Source organism: Tiliqua scincoides, chromosome 6 (genome assembly GCF_035046505.1).
Source record: "Tiliqua scincoides isolate rTilSci1 chromosome 6, rTilSci1.hap2, whole genome shotgun sequence".
Classification (NCBI taxonomy): Eukaryota; Metazoa; Chordata; class Lepidosauria; order Squamata; family Scincidae; genus Tiliqua; species Tiliqua scincoides.
The window spans coordinates 71583883-71606773 of NC_089826.1; the positions used below are offsets into that span (position 1 = coordinate 71583883).

At 41.3% G+C, this 22891-nt stretch overlaps 1 protein-coding gene across 3 annotated transcripts in view; it reads right to left on the reverse strand.

The window, feature by feature from the left end:
• The window catches only part of WDR19 (WD repeat domain 19), a 35143-nt gene extending 12742 nt beyond the window's left edge, over nucleotides 1–22401 (reverse strand). For 2 of the 3 annotated variants that reach the window (XR_010794668.1, XM_066632391.1), the window contains exons 1-22: nucleotides 22376–22401; nucleotides 20080–20171; nucleotides 18842–18907; nucleotides 18265–18390; nucleotides 17114–17229; nucleotides 16253–16368; nucleotides 14410–14490; nucleotides 12754–12866; nucleotides 12072–12245; nucleotides 10282–10352; nucleotides 9078–9250; nucleotides 8869–8983; nucleotides 8385–8491; nucleotides 7445–7567; nucleotides 5786–5935; nucleotides 5360–5507; nucleotides 4592–4796; nucleotides 4329–4488; nucleotides 2919–3029; nucleotides 2688–2797; nucleotides 1386–1443; nucleotides 331–477 (exon numbers count right to left, since the gene is read on the reverse strand). Coding sequence is in view for 2 of the 3 variants with exons in the window: in XM_066632391.1 (XP_066488488.1) it covers nucleotides 331–477; nucleotides 1386–1443; nucleotides 2688–2797; nucleotides 2919–3029; nucleotides 4329–4488; nucleotides 4592–4796; nucleotides 5360–5507; nucleotides 5786–5935; nucleotides 7445–7567; nucleotides 8385–8491; nucleotides 8869–8983; nucleotides 9078–9250; nucleotides 10282–10352; nucleotides 12072–12245; nucleotides 12754–12866; nucleotides 14410–14490; nucleotides 16253–16368; nucleotides 17114–17229; nucleotides 18265–18390; nucleotides 18842–18907; nucleotides 20080–20171; nucleotides 22376–22381 (2568 nt within the window). In the remaining variant the exon portion in view is untranslated. Of the gene's footprint in view, nucleotides 1–330; nucleotides 478–1385; nucleotides 1444–2687; nucleotides 2798–2918; nucleotides 3030–4328; nucleotides 4489–4591; nucleotides 4797–5359; nucleotides 5508–5785; nucleotides 5936–7444; nucleotides 7568–8384; nucleotides 8492–8868; nucleotides 8984–9077; nucleotides 9251–10281; nucleotides 10353–12071; nucleotides 12246–12753; nucleotides 12867–14409; nucleotides 14491–14920; nucleotides 14966–16252; nucleotides 16369–17113; nucleotides 17230–18264; nucleotides 18391–18841; nucleotides 18908–20079; nucleotides 20172–22375 lie in introns of those variants that run through there. The other variant, XM_066632392.1, reaches the window with a different exon arrangement.
• Between the last annotated feature and the right edge of the window lie 490 nt (nucleotides 22402–22891).

Genomic DNA, 22891 nt, shown 5'->3' on the forward strand with positions numbered 1-22891 from the left:
GGATGAAGGCTCCCTCCACTACCTGCTGTTTCACGTCTGTGATGCAGCAGTGGCAGCAAAGCAAAGGCTGGCCTTGCTTTGTGCAAGACCTTTTATAGGCCTTGACCTACTGCAAATCCTTCATTCATTCATGTAAGTTCTATCTCTAATAAATTCATTTATGTAAATTTATTCAAATTTGAAATGTAATTAATTCTTTTTTCCCCGGCCCCCAACACAGTGTCAGAGAGATGATGTGGCCCTCCTGCCAAAATGTCTGGACACCCCTGGTTTAGATTATATGAATGCATATGGTGATATTTTCCCCTATATATTACAAGTACTAGCTACCTTCATACTCTCCAGAATAGTTCCACAGTCTCTTTTCAGCGTCCTGCTAGTGTGTTTGATAGCTTGGTTAACACCTCGCCGAATGTCACCCATACGAATGGACATCTGAGCAACTCCAGCAAGGCAGGCCTCATCATGATCTTGGAACTGGCAATCAAGAAGATTGTATAGAGGTGTGTTAATTTTTATTGCTTTTCAACTAAATGCACACCAGCTAAGAAAGTGAGATTAAATATTAAGTAGCCATTATTTGAGTAGGAATAAAAAGTGCACTTATAAAATATGGCTATTTTGTCCTTGGAATCAATAAATGTTTTGTCTAAATTACTGTTTATATTTTAAAGCTTTACATGAGGAGCCATGCACAATATCGGTTTTCAAGCTAATTAATTAAACAGAATTTACCTGACACCCATTGTCCTACAAATTAGCATTTGTTTAAAAGCACAGATTTGTCTAATCCAGGGAGAAGAATAAACTATTTTATTCTTATTTAACCGATTTTTGCCTGGCCCACAGGTTTACACATTTGGTCTCTGTTGCATATATGCAAAGTTAGGAAGAAAAGGCTTAACAGTCTGTGATGTTTAAATATTATTTTCATACTTTAATAACACTCTCCTAAGTATGTGGTGGAACTCAGCTATATTTACAGCTCAAGGGACAAACCCTATATCTAACATTTCTATGTCACTCTCAGTTCTTATTCAAACAGTGATTTTTAAATAAGATGTTAAACCATGGAGTCAGTGGCTTAGATCTGGAAGAAAATTGTGTGAGTAAAAAGGCACTGTGCTTGAGTAAAGAACAGGGCAGCAATTTCTGCCAACTTCCTCTCCCTTGGGAGCCTCTCCATGTTATATCACAGACTATTTCCTAAGATGCTCTAACCCTCAGAACTGGCTTTTCAGGGTGCTGTTGGCTCTGCTCAGGGTGCTGGAGGAGTGGAAAAAACCTGTTGCACAAGTAAAAAAGCCTACTATGGTTCTCTGGATCCAACCCATCATAAGTCATCATCATGGGCATGAAAGTTCACCACCAGGAAGGAGTGTTACCTTATTGTTCCCTGTAATTCCTTTTTCATAATGGGCCAAAGCATTCACATAATCTCCCCTAAAAGAAAAAGACAGATAACATCAGTGCTATATGTTAGAAACACAGTAATATAAGATGACATGAATATAAGACACAGAAGGGTTACAGAGAAGGGATTCTTGGGGCATTTCCAAATGGAGGATTTTGCAAGCATCAAGGAAGCCAGCTTGGTGAGGATATCTATCCACATATTGGATAGACAAAAACTACTTGGTGAGGATCTCTATTCACATATTGTTTGCCGTAAGGAGGAACAGATCAAGTAAACTACTATAACATAAAACCCCAACAACAGCTGTAATGTCTTCAGCTACTTTTCAGGTTTAGTACACTGATGATGAGGAAAGCGGCTGTTTGGAAACAGCCTGTATGTTTCCCTGGCATTTGTGATTTTTCTTCACCCAATAGTCTTTTATAATTTAGTGATGATCTGCAGTGATCTAGCTGCTTTAATAAATAAGGGGAAACCATTTAGATATTTTACAGATTCAGGGCCCAATCCTATCCAACTTTCCAGCACCGGTGTAGCTGCAATGCAACCCCAAGGTAAGGGAATAAATGTTCCCATACCTTGACCAGGCCTCTGTGACTGCCTCCCCACTACAGGATAGAGCACACGCCCCACTGGAACGGCTGCACCGGCACTGGAAAATTGGATAGGATTTGGCCCTAAAACTGCATGCTTGAAGAACTCTAATACTGACGCCTACGTTGATCTGGAATCCAGAGGGAGCAAACCATCACTCTTTTAAGTACTGGTTATTTAGCTTGAAAAGACAAAAGAAAAAGACTTGCTTCCATTTTTAGGGGCTCAATTGTTCCTCTGATGAAAGTGGCTTTAGAAACTAAGGGCGCAATCCTAACCCCTCATGTCAGTACTTTCCAGCACTGGCATAGCGGTGCCAATGGGACGTGTGCTGCATCCTGCAGTTGGGTGTTACTCATGGAGGCCTCCCTAAAATAAGGAATTAATTGTTCCCTTACCTCAGAGCTGCATTGCCCTTATGTCAGTGCTGGAAAGTACTGACATAAAGGGTTAGGATTGTGCCCTAAGGGATGTAGAACTTCTTCCATTTGTGGCATCACAAGAGCAGCTGCAGAAAAACATACCGTGCTTCTAAAAAACCTCTACTCACTGACTCAAAAATTGCGTTTTTAAAGATATTTTCAATAGCTACCAAGGAATAGTTAAAACTGCTTGAGGAAGCTTCTTCAGCTTCTTCTAACAAAGAGCAGCAAAAATGCTACTGAAGAGAACGTACGTGAATTCCAGCTGCACAGCATACTCTTTTGATATGAAGGGGATCTGATCGGGTGCCAAACGTTTAGCTAGCTGTAGTGCACTATCCCAATGCTGCAAATCTCTTCTCATCTGTAACCAAAAGAAGTGCTGATGGTAATGGAAAAGAAAATTACAACTCCGCCCCCCACCAAGTACATTTAAAAAGAACCAAGTAGCATCTGATGAAAGATCTAGTGGTTTAATCTATTACCTCAAGTGCAGCAGCAGGACAAGAGGATGCCAGATATAAATCCTGAGCCAAATTGTAGTCATTAGTAAACATAGCAAGATGCCCTGCCAAAAGGCTGTGATCTTCTATGTTCTGCAAAAAGACAACCCAGAAATCAAGAGATCTCTTGTATTACTTTTCAAGATGAACACAGCCACAAATATGCTCTACAGCAGTTCTTCTCACACATTTAGCTCTGGGACCCACTTTTTAGAATGAGAATCTGTCAGGAGCCACCAGAAGTGATGTCATGACCGGAAGCGATGCCATCAAGCAGGAAAATTTTTAACAATCCTAGGCTGCAATCCTATCCAAACTTACCCAGGAGTAAGTCCCATTGACTATCATTGTTAAAAGAATATACAGCAGTAGTTCTCAAACTGGGGTGTTGTGACACCCAAGCCTGAGGGCCCTGGACTCTGCCCCCTTAAGGGGAAGGGGCGGGAAAAAGGCAGCGATTCCCCAGGATCGCGTTGCTAACGGGGCGCAGGGGCTGGCATGTACATACCAGTCCTTGCAGCGGCCTCCTGGGGGTGCAGGGAGCCCTGCATGACCCTCTGCAGGCCTCCCTGAGCTTTAGAAATTGCAAATGGAGTGATTGCGCCCCACTTCCAGTTTGCAATCGCAAACTGGAGGTGGGGAACGATTGCTCCACTTTCATTTTCTGACACTTGCGGAGCCCTGTGGAAGGTTGCACAGGGATCCCCAGGAGGCTGCTGCAGGGACTGGTAAGTACATGCCAGCCCCTGCCCCCTCCTTAGTGATGTGATCCTGGGGATTGTGTCGCTGCCTTCCCCCCATCCCTGTTGCCTTCCTCACTCCCCCGCACGCACTTGCAGCGGTTCTCAAACTCGCTGGGAGTTATATACTCCCTGGCAGTTTGAGAACCACTGATATATAGAGCAGCTTGTCAAAAGTACATTTCCCCAAATACAGTCACATACCATAGTAATAGCAAGTCTAATATGTTAAAAATAATATATTGAAATAAATGGGGACCCATCTGAAATTGGCTCGCGACCCCCCCAGTGGGTCCCGACTCACAGTTTGAGAAACACTGCTCTACAGTCTACATTGTGTGAAGATCAGAAAAGAACCACAGTATCATTTCTACTTGTACTGGTCTAGCTATAAATAAAAATACTTCTGAGAGCGTTAGAACTTTTTCAGGCTTGGATCTTCAGAGAAAGAAGTGAAGGGTGCCTTGTCCTGTTTTTTTAATCTGTTATTGTCTTGAAAAGCTTTGTGGTCACACTTTTGTTATTTACATCATTCTCTAGCCCAGCCACAAGACATTTCTTTTTCAACCCAAGATCATTCTCTGAAGTATCAGCCCAAGCTCAGGCATACTTTGACAATCTTTACATAAAAAATAATAGTAATGTGTGTTACCTTTACTTGCTCTATCGACATGACCATTCCCACATTTCTGATTGTCCTGTAAACCCGTATTGCAAACTCCAACTCCATGTGATGTAAGCAAGCTCTGGCTAGCTCATTCCAACCTGACTGATTGTTCAGAAGTTTGCATATCTCCCATGACTCAGAAAATCTATGCAAAGTTTTAGATAAACAAAAACAATAACTGTACTGAGTACAGCCAGCTCCAAGATGCTTCAGAATTTCCACTGTACTCCAGTCAAAAGGAGACCTACCTTTTCAACATTAATGCCTGTGTAAGTGTTTTTTTCAGCTCATTATGGTCAAAGTCTTTTAAAGTGCCAAGGAAGCTGTGAGTACTAAGTGAGACATTGTTGGTTTTTCCGCTTTGCGTTTGACAGGTCAGTTCTCCGTTATATAACAGCAATGGCTTGTGAGAATAAGGAACTTTGGTGCCTCCTGCCAAAATCACCTTGGACCCTAACATACAACGGGGAAAATTATTTAAATTGCCTATTCATACAAAAACCAACGCAGTTAGCACTCAGTTGCTGATGAAGATAACAGAGAAACATTGTCATTAATCAAAGAGGAAATGAGTATTAATTTCAGCTGTTTTGCTGTAATAGATTTGTGCATGCAAACTTTATCTGAAATTTAAATACTGCGCTTTATTCTTATGGTCCCAAATACCTTGGGCTGCAATCCTATACACAGTTATTGGGTAGACATGCATAAGATTGTGCTGTTAGAGGAGAACACTTCACACTGATTTAATGTCAGAAGTTTCGTATTGCCAGAATCACATATAAACATTTACCATCACTGAACAATTTTGTCTAACCTAAACCAGATTAAATTCCATAACCACTTGTTTCTGTTATCATTCATTTTTTCTTCCCTTTTTCTGCCTCTTTCACATCCAAACTATGTACATTTAGACTCCAAGCTCATTAGAGTAGAGACCATTCTTTTGTTTATGCTGTTCTTTAAAGTATCATGTACACCAACGGAAAAATAATAAAAATGAAAACATACAATACCTTGTATAGTATCCTTATGAAATACGTAAGTATATATTTTGTCATCATCATAGGCAACAAATACACCTTTATCCAGTGGCCAATTTTCCCACAGAATGCCCTTTATTGTTGGCTGGAAATTTGGAATCTCAAAGACAACATCATTTACCTACAAAGTACAGCAGTGGAAATTCATTTTGTAATTAAATATGATTGATTGATTTATAGGATTTTTATATCACTTTTCTAAAAACCCAACGCAGACCCAAAGCAGTCACTCTTTTAGTCTAACCCACCCCATAGGATAGTTGAAAGTAACACGGGATAATACTATGCACACTAATCTAAGCTCTTTACGAGAATGGATGGAATACACAGAGAGAAAAAGTGAAGAGGCAGTACATGGAAAGAAAGAATACCACTTGTAAACAAAATTGAGTAACTTACAGGACAGTAAACAAAACCATCGCTTTTGTCATCAATGAAAACTAGTCTGGCTCCATTGTGGTCTGGGAAGATTTTTCTCACACTGACAGAATGCCGATACTCATTCACATATTGCCAGTCCTCAATAAAAAAATATTGAATAACACCAGTCTAACAAAGAACAAGAAAAGTCATAGCAGTAATGTTAAAAACTAACAAGCTAATACAGCAATTTTCAACTTTTTTCATCTCACAGCTCACTGAGAATGTGCTAAAATTGTCAAGGCACACCATCTGTTTTTTCACAGCTGACAAGGCACTGCGCTGTTGATGGGGGTCTCACTTTCCCCAATGGCCATACTAATAAATGACCCACCCCATATTCCCGTGGCACACTGCGGACCATTTGCGGCACACTAATGTTGAAAATGCGGCACACTGGTTGAAAACCACTGATCTAATACAATCAGAGTTCATCTAGGCAGTCTTATTTGCAAAATACTTTTGATTTCAAAACCAATAAAGTAACAATTATGAGCTCATCACAGAAATCACTCCCTATATTAATGAAACAGGTTGCAGACAGTATGGAAGCCTAAATGGAGGGATAGCAGATAATCTCTAAAGATAGAAATCCTAACCCTTGCGGATACATATTGGAGAGCTGGGTTCAGAATGGCCTCTGCCTTACTCCAAAATCAGATCTTGGAAAATGAAGACATTTTCCTCATGCCACTGGAAACACCAAAAACAAGTGGTAATGGGCTGTTCAAAGCTTTTGGGTTGGTTGACTTTGAGTCCTTCTTCCTATTATTGTCTGCAAAAAGAGTTCCTTTCAGCAGTCCTGAAGATAGAGAGGAACTGGGACTCTGAGGCTACATACTCCCAAATCCTATAGCTTCCCACAAAGATACTTTAATCAGAGAAGCCTTATTTGCAAAAGACTTTTGACTTCAAAGCTGACAGAGAAACAATTATGAGCTCATCATGGAAATCACTCCCTGATCACAATCATTCCCCAACTGAAGGATCTGAAGAAGGATCTGAGAATGACAGCTGGGCTTTGAAGGTACATGCCCCAGGGCATAGGCCTTGGCACCCAAATTCCATTTGAGGATTCTTTTTAGCATTCATGGAGCACTAACCCTTCATCACTGAAAATACCAAAAGCTCCAAGATTCTTCTCAGTGTCAGAGCTGGAAGAAAGAAAGCTGCTGGCTGTGCAAAGATGCTGCTGGATGTCCTGAAGACACAAGAAATCCAGCAGTGTCTTTCAAAGGTCAGCCATGCCACTTCCTTTTTCAGAGTTCAGTTTCAACTTAGGAAGTAGAGGAGATGGTGACCAGGAAGTGGTTTGTGCAAGGAAATAAAGAAGTGAACGAAGGAGGGGGTAGTCTGGGTGTTACAAACAGAAAAGAAAGATAATTAATTGCAAGGGACAAAAGGAGGAGGTGAATAGGTACTGTTGAGCAAGCAGGAGGCAGCAGAAATGAAAGAACATGTGCAGGTTTCTCTTTTCTCCTTTGTCCCCCTTTCCTTCTCCTGCAATTCCTTGGGGTTCCAAATGTTTCTCTATTCATATCAGGATATTAAGAAGGACCTATTGATTCCATATCAGTATCACAATACATGACATTCTAAATAATTAATTAAAATACAAAATCTGAAACAGATACTTACATCAGTACCATAGATGAGGAAATCACCAGTTAAAGCATGGCACAAAATTTTACTTTTATCATCAGCATCTGGGAAGAGTCTAGTTTCCCATTCTTCTTGGGTATCCAAACCTTCACTTTCTATCTACAATAACAGAGAAAGCTGAAAGGTTTCTTATCAGCAGTAAAAATTGGAAAGATTTTACTAGCTCATCATTTGAAATAAAGGAAGCTAGCCAAATACTGTGCTCATCTCAGCCTCATCCTTTCTTTGAATTAGTTTTAAACCACTGGCAGCCATTCCAAAATCTCAACAGGATTTTTCAAACTGTTATCTGTGCAATGGATCTAGAATGTTTTGATCTTCTGTTGCCTCTCTAAGACAAAACTCAAGCCCCGATTCACTTGGCTGCTTCTTATGTTCTGATTTGCTGCTAAACTATTTTGAAAAGTGTAATGTCAAAGTTCATTTATTATTATTTATATCCTGCTTTTCAACAAAACGAGTTCTCAAAGTAGTTTACAAAGAAAAATCAACTGTCTAAAAATGGTCCCCTGCCTGAAAGGGCTCACAACCTAAAAAAGATACAGGGAAAAAAAAACACCAGCAACAGCCACTAGAAAAGACACTGTGTCCAGGTGAAGAGGGACAGTTACTCTCCCCTGCTTGAAAAAGTGCATCTTAGCTACAGTCCTATTCACACTTAACAATTAACAATACCCATAACAATAACAAGCCCCATTAACAATACCCATTGAATAGGCACACATAGGATTGGGGCCTCAGACAGTTAGCAGGGGTAACTGGCTAAGGGTAAGGTAGTTCAGCAGACTCCAGCTAAGCTTGTCATTGTATAAACTGCATAAGTGTAGTTTCTGCCTGCAGTTTTATTTATTCAAAAAAATTTTTATTCCTGCAGTTCTGTAGGCTCTCTCAGACTTCAAAATCTTTGTACACTTACCATATGCAGCTGAACTTTACCCTCAAAAAGCGCAGCGGCATAGTCAGAATTAAGACACATACTGCTAACTGTTCCCAGATATTCCATGTCCTTGAGCTTTTTCACATCTGCAGAATTTTAAATACAAATACACATAAACATTTTGAATACAAATCAAATTATGGCCTTCCTCTGAACATATATTTCACAATGTAAAAATATAAAACATTTGAAACAACAGATTCCAGTATGAAGGTTAGGACTATCCGGACCACATGAAGATGAAATACACTGTCTCACAATCTGAAGAATAATTGTTCCATCTTACTTTTCAGTTATCTAAATTGTGGTCACTGTAAGGTCTTATGAGAAATGCTAATTAGCTGATTCCACAAAGGGGAGGACTTGAAGCTATCAACTTCCTATATTTTATGGAATGGTCATCTATTTAACAATTGTAGTAATGACACATTCCTCTGAATAAGGTAGCTTGAGATATACTTACTGCTCTCTCCAAGAGCATAAAACCATGCTCGATTATTCATGCCCACTGCCAAGTGATAATAACCTACAGCAACAAAGCTGGGCTCTACTTCCACAGAGACTGTAATTGGTAGCTCCTGCAAGACAGACCACATTGCTTTTGCTGATGACTGCTTATAATATATCGAAATGTTACACCTAACCAAATTAAAAATGAATAAAGTACCATACTCTTTCAATATGGTTGGCTACAGTAACTTCAAGAAGTGAAGTGAGATACGCAATTCGTGTGCTGCATGAGTCTCCAAGAATGGGGAGTTTGGTCAAGAAGACATGGATAGATCCTTTTTTCGTAGACACAGCCAGCAATTGTCCATCATCTGTCCATGCCAGTTGATCTAGACCTAAATTATCAATGAATTATCAATTATCAATGAAGATTTGCAAGAAAGTCGTGTTGCTTCTAAAAAGTACTGCTATTACATGGCAATAAATTCATTTGTTACTTTTTTTTTAAAGGTTTATAAATTTAAGGTTTAATCATTGAAAAACATTTTTTTAATCCTGCCAGACAATCCCTAGCAATTAAGCATAATATGAGACACTACAACATACCAATATTTCTTTTGACATTTAAATTGCTAAACTACCCTGCCCCTTTCAGTGATACTCCCAAATAGGTGGGCAGAGGTCTGCTGCCTGACAGCTCATCCAAGCTGACATATGAGCTGGTGAAGCAGTCCCCTGCATTGGATCCAAATGTTGCAAATGTGCCATAAAGCACATTTGGGCTAATTTGAGAGTTGGCTGGACCAGCATGGAGGCCAAGCCAGCTTGGTCGGGGCAGATCCTAACCCTGCACTGGTTAGAGCAGGTACGATTGTGCTAGGTGGCATGGAGAGTGGAAGATGATGGGAGGGCAGTCTAGAGACAGGAAGGGGGTGTTTTGGGTGGGGGAAGGACAAAACAAGGGAGGATCAGGCACAGGAGGGGATGGGATTGGCAGCGGCAGCAAATGCTGTATACTAATCCCCCTCCTGGCTGGCCCAGCATTACACTGGGCTTCTTGGATTGATGCCAAGTTAGCTGGCAGGGATCCAAGAAGCCCCATAGAGACAGCTGGAGTGTCTCTATGCTGGGGTAAGGGGAAATATATCCCCTACCCTGGAAGTGACCTCTGGTCACCTCCTATCCTGTATAGGATACAGTGCAGGCCATGTGGCCTGGCTGTACCAATACAGTGTTAGGAGTGAGCTGTTAGTCTGACAGATAGTGACTGCCTAAGGCCACTCACAGACAAGGTCACGGTTAAAGACAAATTTGAACTCAAGTCCTGTAGATCTAGGTCCCACACATCTACCCCACATCATGCAAATGTAGAGCCAATTTAAATAAAAATCATTAGCAAACAGTCTAGATCTGGAAGTTGTCATACCTTTATTTTCCTCCTCCAAGGTTATAATTGCATACATCTCATTCAGATCTGACAAGTCATGTATCTTAATGCTGAAATAAGAAACAAATAAATCATGTTTTTCAGTATTTACTGTTTAAATATACAACCAAGGAATACAAGTAATCAATTGTGACACACCTTAGGGTTCAATCCTATCCAATTTTCCAGTGCCAGTGCTCCTGTGCCAATGGGGTATGCACTGCTTCCTGTGTTGGGGTGGCAGTCTCAGAGGCCTCCTCAAGGTATGGGAACATTTGTTCCCTTACCTCGGGGCTGCATTGCGGCTGCACTGGTGCTGGAAAGTTGGATACGATTGGGCCCTTAGGCATTTCAGTTTTTAAGAGGAAAGTCAGTAAATTAGTCCTTTAAATAAAGTGATGTATTCTAGGAGTGAACTTTTTTAAAGATAATATGAAGATAAATACCCCTCACTGTCTGTTATTTAGCTGTGTGAAAGATGCACAGAATTGTGCATACTATCTTTGACTTGGATCTTACATTAGCTCCAATTCTTCACTATGCACTTCTAAAATATCAAACATTTTCCATTTGCAGAACAAATTATGATTATAAAAGCAAGTGTGGAAAAACAATTGAATAACGCAGGCCTACAAAACTGAGGGTCAGAAAAGTTTTTCCCAAACTTTATGGTGATTTGATATGAATTTGGGATGCCGATTCCAAAAATGGCATCCATTTTGCCCTATCACGTCTAGTTTTAGAGATATAGTATACCCTCAGTGAATGGTTCAAGCAGTTTCCTGATGAGGAAGCCATGGTGCAGGCTTCCTCATGAGGAAGCTGCTTGAACCATTCATTAAAGAGGCTATACTATATCTCCAAAACTAGAAGTGACAGGGCAAAACGGATGCCATTTTTGGAATCGGCATGCCAAATATACCCAGGAATTGGTGTAACGTTTAAGGAAGCAAAATGCGTGTTGGCCTGTGTAATCAAAACTGTACTTATAGGTCCAGTTCAGATATCATACAGAACTAGGTTTCATTCTGGTTCTGATTCAGTCCTCAAGCCTTGGGCTCATGTACTTCTCTGGACAGACACTTCCAGCGAAAACTGGAAGTGCTTGTCAGAAGGCTTTTGCAGGCCTTCTGAGGCAAGGGCAGGTTGCATGCAACCTCCCCACTCATCACAGCGCAGGTCAGACTGCAGATTTCATTATCCATGGTTTTCTGTATCCACAGGTGTTCCAGGAACAGAACCCCCATGGATGCCGACCTATATATAGAATAGGGACATCAAGAATAGAAGCTCTTACACATATGTCTCAAGGCAGTCAGTTCAGTATACATATTGCAACTCCAACAAACCCAAATAAGTTTATGACAACTGGGGTAAGTCATTAATACTGGAAATTCTCCGTAGAGCCTACTTGGACAGAACTCAGTGTGTACCTCAGAGCGTTATGAAGTTTGGAATCATAAACAAGTGCTCAAATTCAACAATTTTTCTGTGCCTAGGAGCTGCAGTGCACACACACAGAACTTCCTTGCCTCTTTCATTTCAGTGGAAAACTTTGAAGTGTGCATATATTACATTTTGGACCTTGATTAATTCCCTGTTTTGGAACAAACAGGACAGTATATCTGCACACTCAAGTCCATCTGAGGGCAAACAGATCTCTGGATTAGTTGCCAAAATGGATACAAAATACTGCATAGGAACATTTTCAGTGACAGGTACCAGTATTTATTTCATGATTAGATATAGCTAGTATTTTAGTGACTTCATATGAAAATAATATAACTCACCAGTTATCTCCACACGTTGCACCTTTGTTTAGTGACTGTGATATAGCAATGCTGGTCAGGTTATCTTTATGATCGCAAGCTTGAAAGATCTCATGACCAATCTCTCGAATGTGCGTAGAAATCACCACAAAAAAGCCAAGGGAGAAACCAATCAGGATATAACCATCACCATACCTGTAGAGATTTCAGTAATGTGTGTGTGTGTACATATATATGATATAATATTAATATATATTTAAAAACCCACATACAAGTAACATAAGAGGAGTTCAGAAAACAAGCCCAAATAGGAGGAAGAGGAACAACTGCATTTCTCCCTCTAAGGGCACTGAAGCATAGCTATAGCATAGCTATAGGGGGCACAGTACTAAGTTTTGCAGGGTGTCTCAATGCACTGTGCAAGCTACTCCTCCCCTTTGGAGCTGTTCCTAGCAGAAGGGTAGAAGAGACACCTTCACTTTGCTCTTGATGCTGGGAATGGCTCTGATGGTGAGGGGGAAGGGCAGCTTGCACAGAGCATTGAGGCACCCTGAAAACTTAGTGCTTCCCCCCCCCCCAGCTATGCAACTGGTACTGGTTTGATGACATTCTAAATCTGCTTGACTAAAATAAAAGCACACAATGTTTACAAAACTAGACCACCCTTTTACATACGGAAGCAGAATATTAGTGAGTCACTTACCATTTATACGACACAATGCTCCCGTAATGGTGCTGAAACTGCAGTTCAACTGGGTTATCTGGATCTTTGAAATTAAAAAGATACAGTGTTTTCTGAGCAACCACAACACTTACCTGCAAAAAAGGAGGGGACACACAAAAAAGACAGAAAAAACACTGAATAAGGTCACCATCATAACAGAGCTGTGGTGATTCATGTTCATTATAAAAACTCTTGTTGATAGAAAGTATAGACAGAGCATTATGGCCTAAATATAAATGCAAGTAGGCAATGTGAACATTTTTGTAATACTCAAGATCCAAATGCAGAATGAAATGCAAACTTCCATAAGGATATAGTAATATAGGGAAAACATAAATATACAGTTTCCTGAATTATTATGTCTTAACTTCATAAATATAATCTTCCCTTCCTCCTCCTTTCCCCCCCCCAAAGAATTAAGCTCATAAACTCTCCTAAATATAAAGGACCTTTTCCACTTAAACTTTCAAAGTACTAGTGTAGAGACTAGTACTTATATCTTAAGGACTGCAGACAGTTTTCATGAGGTGACAGATCCTGATTTGATTATTTACCAGCTGTTGATAAAAACAATGGGCTAGATCAGCGGCATCCAAAGTCGCAACCACAGCCCCGTCAGGACTGCAGCTTTCTATTCCGCTTCAGCACAGGTGCTCTTTTTGGTAGACCTTGGCACCAGGACACCCTAGGAAGTAGCGTCTGTTGCCTGGCATTGCAGAAGGCTGTGTGACAGGACATCCGGGCAGACACGACTGCCTGGAGAGTCCTGGTGCCCACGTCTATTAAGAGCACCCACACAAAGATGGAACTAAAACATCTGCTCACCGTGCGGAAGGATTCTGCCGAACCCCGGATCTGGCCCCTGGACCAGAGTTCAAGCAGCCCTGGGCTAGATCCACAGATTGCCTTCTTCCAATGGAAAGAAGCTTCCTCCAAAAGAGGAAGTTCTTTCCATCAAAGGAAGAAAGTCTTTCAATTCCAACTTGCTATTTGTAAGGCAGTTTTTCTGCATCAGATATTGGGGAAAATAAGCATGTAAAATATTTTGCTATGCAGTACTTTGCTGAGAAAATTACTTGTCAATTACTACATCTTAAGGAGGCCACTCCAGAGTTTTGGACTGATTTGTGTGCTACATCTTGGATCAGTTGTGCTGGAACACAACTTAGAATTTATTTTCCTATCCTGAACTTTTAAAAAAAAAAAATGATCTTTTGATTTCATCAAATTAATGCTGACTGACTAAACATAGTGGAGTCACTAGGGGGGCACCAGTGGTGCAGCCCACACCAGGTGATGCGCACAGGGCGAGGTAACGTGCACTGGGAGGGTCACAGGCTAAAATCGTGGTTTGTAGGAAGAATACCATCATGTTATTTGCCATTTAATGCGTTATTTACAGTAGAATGCAGTGAAACAAACCGCTTTCCAATATCTCTATTCTATCAAAAGGCATGGGCAAAAAACCAGCAGGTTTGGGGCAACAGTACATCAAGATGCGCACCACCTGGGTTTCTGCACTGCCCACTGCATGGGAGGAGGTCCATCATGGGGGTGACGCACTGGCCTCCCAAACTGGGTGACGCAAACCTAGTGATGCCATTGCTATGCACTGTCCTGTTATTAGTAACTTACTGTGGTCTCATTTGCTGGTATCCTGTCATCGGTCTTCATCACTATGAATTCCATATCACTAGGATCTCCACTCACTGTTGACTGCAAAAATAAGGTTCAAGGGTTAATATAACTTCCAGGTGTTTTTTTAAAGTGTTAGAAACACTATTTAAAAACTGACACTAAGAACAATGACAGAAAAGTGATAGTAACAAGGCAAAGGTTTTTCAGGTGACAAAAGCAGTACTACTAATAGCAATCCTGAACAATTCTGAGAGTGGCTTCAGAACAATCCTAAAGTTACATTGTGCCACAGCAGACCCCTGGGCTGGTTCTCAGGTGTTGCAAAAATGCCACATCTGCGCTGACTCAAGAACTGTCCATGCCGGCACAACAACATGCACTGGCCTGCCAGTGCCAGATCCCATCTCTGTACTAACTGGAGCAGTGAGTTAGTGCCAGGTGGTGGAAGACATTGGCAGGAGGGTGTTTCGGTGTGTTACACAGGGTAAGGGGAAAAATATCCCCTTACCTCAAGGTGACCTCCAGCCTTCTCCTAAACTGCGATATAGGACAGGTCATTGCAACCAGGTTGTACCATTACAGTTAGGATTGTGCTATAACTTGATTTATTGGATGCACAACTTGCCTGTGCTTTCTGTCTCCCAATAACAGCACAATATCTGAAATACAGATTTTGCATCGACTTTATAAAGGCTTTGTTCACTGCCTTAAATCAACATCTTCCTGTCAAAGGGAATAAAGTTCTGCATAACTTGAGGTTCTAAAAACTTGCATAGGATTGCATAGCAGGGGTGGGCAAACCCCAGCCAGGGGCCATTCAAGGCCCTCAGGGACCTCCAATCCAGCTCGCAGGGAGCCCCCAGTCTCCTCTGGCCCATTGGAGACTGTTGGAAACCGTGCTGGCCCATGACTGCCAGTTGCGATCGCCAGACGCAAGCTGCGGGCCAAGTTAGAGCAAGGCCTTTTATAGTCTCCATGTGTTTTCCACTTTTCCCTGGGCATTTGTAACCCCCCCCCCACCCGCACCAACTGCCTCTGAACAACTTATGTCTCAATGTTTCTGGATTGGTCTGTATATTTTCCCTGTGCAAGAGATGCATGGCAAATAGTTCATAGTTCTCATGTGGTTCAACATGCCTGTATTATAGTTCTCATGTGTATTATAAATAAGCTCAGAAAAATTCATCCATATAAAGTTTTGTCTCTAAGAAATTCATTTACATAAATTTATGTAAATTTATTCTTTTTTTCCCCAGCACCCAAGGCACTGTCATGATGTGACTCTCCTGCCAAAATGTTTGCCCACCCCTGATCTACAGCAACAGATCACTGATAGATCCCCACTGATATCAACAGCCTGATTAGCTACACTATTGCCCTGCCTCCCAAAACAGAGAAACCTAGAGAAGTAAGAAGAAGCATGACTAGAGTAAATAACTGGTGATACCTGTCAAAGAAACAACATTGCTGTGGATAACAGATGAATTTTCAAGGTTGGTATAATTATTTTTGAAAGCTTGGACACGCACAGAAGCTGGTTCAATAAATGGTAGAGGTGTGATAAAGGTTTACTACACAGACTCTCAGATATTAAATACACAAGATTTTCTCAAAGATGACAGTGAAATACTTTCTGGCATTACCTTCATCTATAACTCAAGTGCAAAAACTACAATGGTTAGAATGTGAATTTGATTGAGAATGGTGTCCCTTCCATTTCCTCTGTCACATTAAGTACACACAGAGGAGGAACAAATAGTGTGAGCGAGGAGCAGAGACCGTTTTTCCACTATTTTTAACTGTTACAATTTTGTGTAAAACAACAACATGAGTTTATTACCATTCGGATAGTATCTCCTTCGTGGTTGCTTATTGTTATCGTTTTGTCTTCACCACCTAATGCTATAAGTTTCTCTTTGCTCCAACAACCACAAGTGATCCGCTTGGTGTGCTTACCTGATAAAAGACATGCACAGAAATCTTGCTAAACAGCTTTGCTCCCAAAATGATGATAATAGTAATAAGAATATTTATATACCGCTTTACAACAGGAGTAATATAGTTCACAAAGTGGTTTATGTAGTCAAATCAAATTGTCCCCTGTCCCCAAAGGGCTCACAATCTTTAAAAAAAAAAAATACAGAAGAGACACCAGCATTAGCCACTGGAAAAGATTCCATGCTCGTATGAAGAGGGACAGTTGCTCTCTCACTGCTAAATATAAGAGGGCATCATTTTAAAAGATGCCTCTTTGTCCAGTTAGCAGGGGTGTTTAATATTGAGATATTAAACAGAAATAAAGTGTGAATTAACAAATATTTAACAATGTTTGGAAGATAACTGGATGCAATTTAAGCAACAACATTTAAATTGCACAATTACCACCCTAAGCTGACAAACTGCTAGTTATTAAAATTAACACAACATTCTAGGCCAGTGGTCTCAAACCTTTTTGTCTCCAGAGCCCATTTCACTCCTAACAATGACCTCAAGGAGCCCCAGGACACCAAGGAGCACACCCTGAGAAATGCTGCTCGACATAAATTTCTCTTAGCAAACTTCCAAAGAAAGGACATGCAGGTGAATAGACATAGGAATAGGCTGTTAGGGTATTTAGACTACAGAGAGAGATCTACATAAATTTTTGTTTCTTTTTCCATACATTTAAGTCCACTAACTTAAACCTCATTATGGTACTGACCAAGGATAGGAATCTTGCGAGAAGTTTGGCGATTATATATTAACACATTTCCCTTAGCTGTTCCAGCAGCAAGTAAGGCTTCAGTTTTTGACCAACGTAAAAAAGACATTTGTTCTCTGAAATACAAAATTAGGGCTGTTGAGTTGATGACAACTTTTACCATTATGATAGATGCATTAAGTAGAGAAAAATTGCAGGAGTCCATGGTTCAAGGTCAAATAAGAAAGAGAAGACAGATTTCTTATAGCATAGAACTGAATGTACGCATTCAAATCATGTTTATGTGAGAGATAACTGCCAAATTCTCAAAAAGAAACACTTATAATAACACTCCTTCAAGAAGTCACAATATGCAATAGTTGTAAATCAATCATCTAAATTTTAAACACTTGATTTAAATAATTTTATGTTATCACCCACACAACAAAACAGCTGTCTTTTTGTAAGATCAAAAGGTGAAATAACATATAATAAACAAATGCTTTCACCTACTGTTAAAAACAAAACTGCCTTTTACAGTTAGCCTCAAAAATAAAGAAATGTATCCTTAAATCTCAACTTTTCCTATGAAAATTATTCCCCATTGATTAATTCACTTAAGCCAATTCTGCCCAATGTTGTATAAATGCAAGAGGTACCAAATGTGTACATTTGTGAGCTGGGCAAAAATCAGTTAAGTTTTACACTTCAGTTCTAAGTGTATTTACTTAAAAGTCAAGTGTTTTGTTTTTTTTAAACAAAGATGATTTTTACTAGCATATCTTGTTTAATTTTCTAAAGAACTTGTCTCTGGGAAGCAATCCACAAGATTAGGAAATTAGACGCATGAGGCTGCAATCCTCTCTATACTTACCTGGACACAAGCCTCAATGACTTTAATGGGACTTACTTCTGAGTAGACAAGCTTAGGATTGGGCTCTGAACTCTTGTTCTATTAGGAATGTTGGCACAGGTAGAATCTGTGCTACCAGCATGGAATAATAATTATCAAACATTCCACAGACCACTACTGAAACCACAGAATAATCAATTATCTCTTTAACTTCATCAGAAAAATCTAGCTACCGGTATTACTTTGAATTTCACATCATATTTAAGATAAAAACTGGATTTAATATGTATTTCTACATTAAAATGCAAATGCTTCTTACCTCATGTTAGTGTCCACCAGGCTGGTTTTATTTGTATTGGCATCCCACAGATAAATTGAACTAGACTTATCAGCAATTATTGCTAGGGTATCCCCGTCTCGATCCCAATCCATAGCAATGCAGTTGCTAAATAAGTACAGAAAATTATTAACTGGAAGTTCTACAATATGATTTGGTTGGAAAATATTATACTGAGTAGAAACACAAAAGTACCTTCCTACAGTATCTGACTTTCACCAACATCTGATGAAGTAAACATCCTTTTTCCTTACTCCTAAAATAAATTTCAGCCTAGTCCTAATCTCCTCTGTTCTCATAATCCTCCCTTCCACTATTTGTGAAATTATATTAAAAATATGGAACGTTGAATTTGAATGCATATGAATGCCACCGTACCTCACAAAGCCATGGGAAAAATTAGCACCACTTTTTTAGATACAAAATAATATGAATAATAACCTAGCAGGGCAGATTATTTCCTGCATTTCATTTTACTTTTTTTAATCCCAGTTTGCCTGAAAGTGACACTTAGAATTCATGCATTCTTTAGTTTACACTTGTCAATTTTAAGACTCACCCTGGTAAATTAATTTCATTTTTCTTTTGGCCATGGCGATCAAATATTTTTACAGTGTGATTAAATCTAAAAAGAAAAAGAACAGATGAAAGCAATACATTGTGTTTCTTTTAACAGTGAACATTACTGAAGTTCTCATTCATATATATGAATCACATATATTTTCCAATTTTTTTCATATGACAAAATTTGATTCACCACTTAACTAACAGATTTAAGGAGGTGATATAGCCTTAGGATATATACCTATATTTCCTCCTTAAATGTGTTAATCAAATCTGGTTCTCAAACTTTCACCACTGGGACCCATGTTTTAGAATCTGTCAGGACCCACCAGAAGTGATATGATCAGAAGTGACATCAAGCAGCCTAACAATCCTAGGCTGCAATCTTAACCACACTTACCCAGGAGTAAGTTCCATTTATTATCATTGTTAAAAACATATACATAGTTGTCTGTTAAAATTACAGATCTGTAACATTTTCCCAAATGCAGTCACATACCACGATAGCATCAAGTCCAATATAGTAAAAATAAAATATTGAAATGAATGGAGACCCACCTAGCAGGCCGTGATGCACAGTTTGAGAAACACGTAAGGAACGTAATATCCTAAGGCAGCGGATTCCAATCCATGCATCACGATGCCCTGGAGTGTTTGCGAGGCACTTCCCAGTGTGTAGCAAGTAGCCCGCTGCCCGGCAGTGAGACCAGGGTATGAGCCCCCAGACAGTGGCAGGAGACGCAGTGCGGTGGGCAGAAATACAGTGCAGTGGGTAGAGCTACAGTGCAGTGAACAAAACGCGCAAGCTGCTAAAAGCCCTCCTACCTGCCCTGATCCTCTTAGTGCTGTTTAGAGGTTTGTGTTCGGCCTCGGAACCAGGAAGTGAATGTTTGCATGATCATCAACTCACTTCCTAGTTCCGAAGGCACTGCATCCCCGGCAGCCTTGAGAACTAGGTATAAGGAAATTACATATCCTAAGGAAAGAAACATGCAGAAGGGAACTTCCCTGCTACCTCTTGATGCAGAAACCTTAGGAAAAACCACTCTGGGGATAGGACAATATAAGGTACAGACAGCTGCAAAATTAAATTGAGATTGATGAAAATCACACATATACCCTTGTGCAAATTGAAGCACCTTCCTTTTGTGGACATTTCACATTAATATATTTGTATATCATGTGTTAACACATTATTTAAGGATTGTAATCCTTAATTATTTGTTATCTTACCCAGTAACAGCAATAACATTTCCCAATGTTTTCTGCCAAGCAAACTGCACAGGAGAACCAGGAGCAATCTTTTCTGTCAACGTAAATACTCGCTATGAAAAGAAATGAACATTTCACCATTGATTTTTTTCCTCCAAATTCTGTATCTAGTTATGCAACAACTAATTGATATAACAATCAATTCTCAACATTCTGTTGTTGTTATGACTAAGAATTTTTTTTTTAATGGGACTATACAGATAGGGTCTAACTCTGTTCCAGGATCAGATGTGATGTTAAACACCTTGTTTTATTATACAGTTAGGATTCCAGACCTAGTTCTACAGGACAGAGTACATGGATTGCAACCTAGATGTCAGGGTGTGTGTGCTTGATTCTCCAGACTGGAGTGTTTAGTGTGGGCATTTGTACAATAAGACCTGTCAAATATTTTTATGTTGAAGACTACTGTGAAAGAGTTATTTAGGTGCATGTGCCTGTTCTCTTTTCATACAGAGGGACCAGATGCATGTGTGCAACAGAGTTCAAATCTAATTTCTGTACCAACCCACAGTAAAGCCTCAGAATAAATTCCAAAACAACACCTTCCTAAAGGAAAAATACTGTAGAGAAATGCGTCTGAGTAACATGAACAGAAAATATGAGCACATAAAGATTTTGAAGCAACACTGTGAACAAGAGCAAGCAGGAAACCGATCTCCCGCTTTCTGATCTTTTCTGAAAAGCTCACATATATTTGCTTTCCCCTGATGCTACATTTCTCAAGTGTATTCTGCAGCAGGGAAAAAAAAGTTATGTAAGAATCAGCTTCAGTTGCTCTCTTTCTCCTCAAAGTCCAGCATTTCCCATCTTACATGGCCTAGAGTTACCCAGATGAGAGCACACAGATTACAAGACATGATGGGAATGTACAACCTTTGGGTTTTAGAAGCAAGCTACCTCAGAATGCCAGGTGCAAGGGAGGCTTCCAGGATGCATATCTCTTGTCTGTCTTGTGTGCTCCCTGAGGCATTTGGTGGTGGCTCAGGAAGCACACAAGACCATAAGATACCTGTATCCTGCTGCCACTCCCTTTCACCTGGCATTCTGAGGTAGCCTACTTCTAAAACCAGGAGGTTGTACATACCCATCACAGCTTGTAACCTGTGACAGACTTTTCCTCCATACATCTGTCCAATCACATTTTAAAGGCATCTAGGCCAGATGCCATCACCACAACTTGTGGCAAGGAGTTCCATATACTAATTGCACATTGGGTAAATAAATGTTTTCTTTTATCTGTCCTAACTCTCTTGATGCCCCCTGGTTCTGGTGTAGTTTGAGATGGAGAAGAACATCCTTCTGTACCCATCCCGTGCCTAATTTTGTATGTCTCAATCACGTCCCCCTCAGGTACCTCTTTCCTAGACTGAAGAGCCCCAAACGCGCCTTTCCTCATAAGGGAGATGACCCTCCCCAGCCCACTAATCATTTTGGTCGCTCTCTTCTGCACCTCACACAGGGGAAAGCATCCGCTGTTGTACCTCTGCCTGCCAGGGGAAAGTATCTCGTTGGATCTCTGCCTTACAGAAAAACTATCCCCTGTTGGATCTCTGCCTGCTGGGAGAAGCATCCCTATTGAATATCTGCCTGTCAAGGGGAAAGCATCCCCTGTTGGATCTCCGTCTGTCAAGGGAAAGTGTCCCCCGCTGGATTTCCACCTGACAGGAGAAGTGTCCCCTATTGAATATCTGCCTTCCAGGGGAAAGTGTCACCAGTTGGATCTCTGCCTGCTGGGGAGAGTGTCCCCCATTGGATCTCTGCCTGACAGTGGAAGCGTCCCCTATTGAATATCTGCCTTCCAGGGGAAAGCATCACCTGTTGGATCTTTGCCTGCTGGGGGGGGTGTCCCCCTTTGGAGCTCCACCTGACAGGGGAAAGTGCCATCTGTTGAATCCCTGCCTGCCAGGGGAAGCATCCCCTGTTGGACCTCTGCCTGCCATGGAGTCTAAAGGCACAGAGGGGTGTGTGTGTGTGTAGGGGTGGGGAGCTGCCCTAGATTGCAGTCCTATCCATACTTTCCTGGTAGTAAGTCTCATTGAACACAATGGGCCTTACTTCTGAGTAGACATGCACAGGAAGGGGCTGTGTGCTGCAGTGACCCCTCCATCACCTGGCAGGCCAGGGCTCCTGGACAAGCTGGTCAAAGGAGGGCAGCCTGGGCCTGGGGGGCTGTCCCTCCTCCAACAAGCACCGCCCCCAAGGCCCAGGGGGCTCCTCCCTCCCCCCACTCCCCACAACGGCCTCTTCAGGTTACCTTCATCCTTTCGCCTTTGCTATGGTGTCCACAAGCGGGGGGGTAAGAGAGAACACCGCAACTGCGCATGCGCAGTGAAACACCCAGACTGGCTCCTCCCCTCTCACAGCGTTCGCGTCACCAGGGAGATCGCTGAGCTGGGAGGCGGGGCGAGGAGAGCGGGCCCTGAGGGGAAATCCGGCCGTTGCACTTCAAAAGCGGCAGACGGCGCGCGACGAGGACCAATCTTCCGCGCCGTTGGGGCGTGGCGGAACGCGGAGGGGTCGGAGCTGAACGGCTCCCGCTCGTGAGGCGGGGGGAGGGGTGATGCTATGAGGCGACAGTCAAGCAAGCGCAGTCTCAAGCGCGGTGTTTGTCACACTGGTCGCCCTCGCGATGCTTAATAAAGACTGATGTGTCACACCCACGAGCCACAGTTCTGGCCATGCTCTTCAGCAGCAGCCTTGCTCAGCCTGTGGCACTTGAGGGGGTGTCTGGTGGCACCCTTGGCAAGCACAGTTCCAGTGCACACAGGGA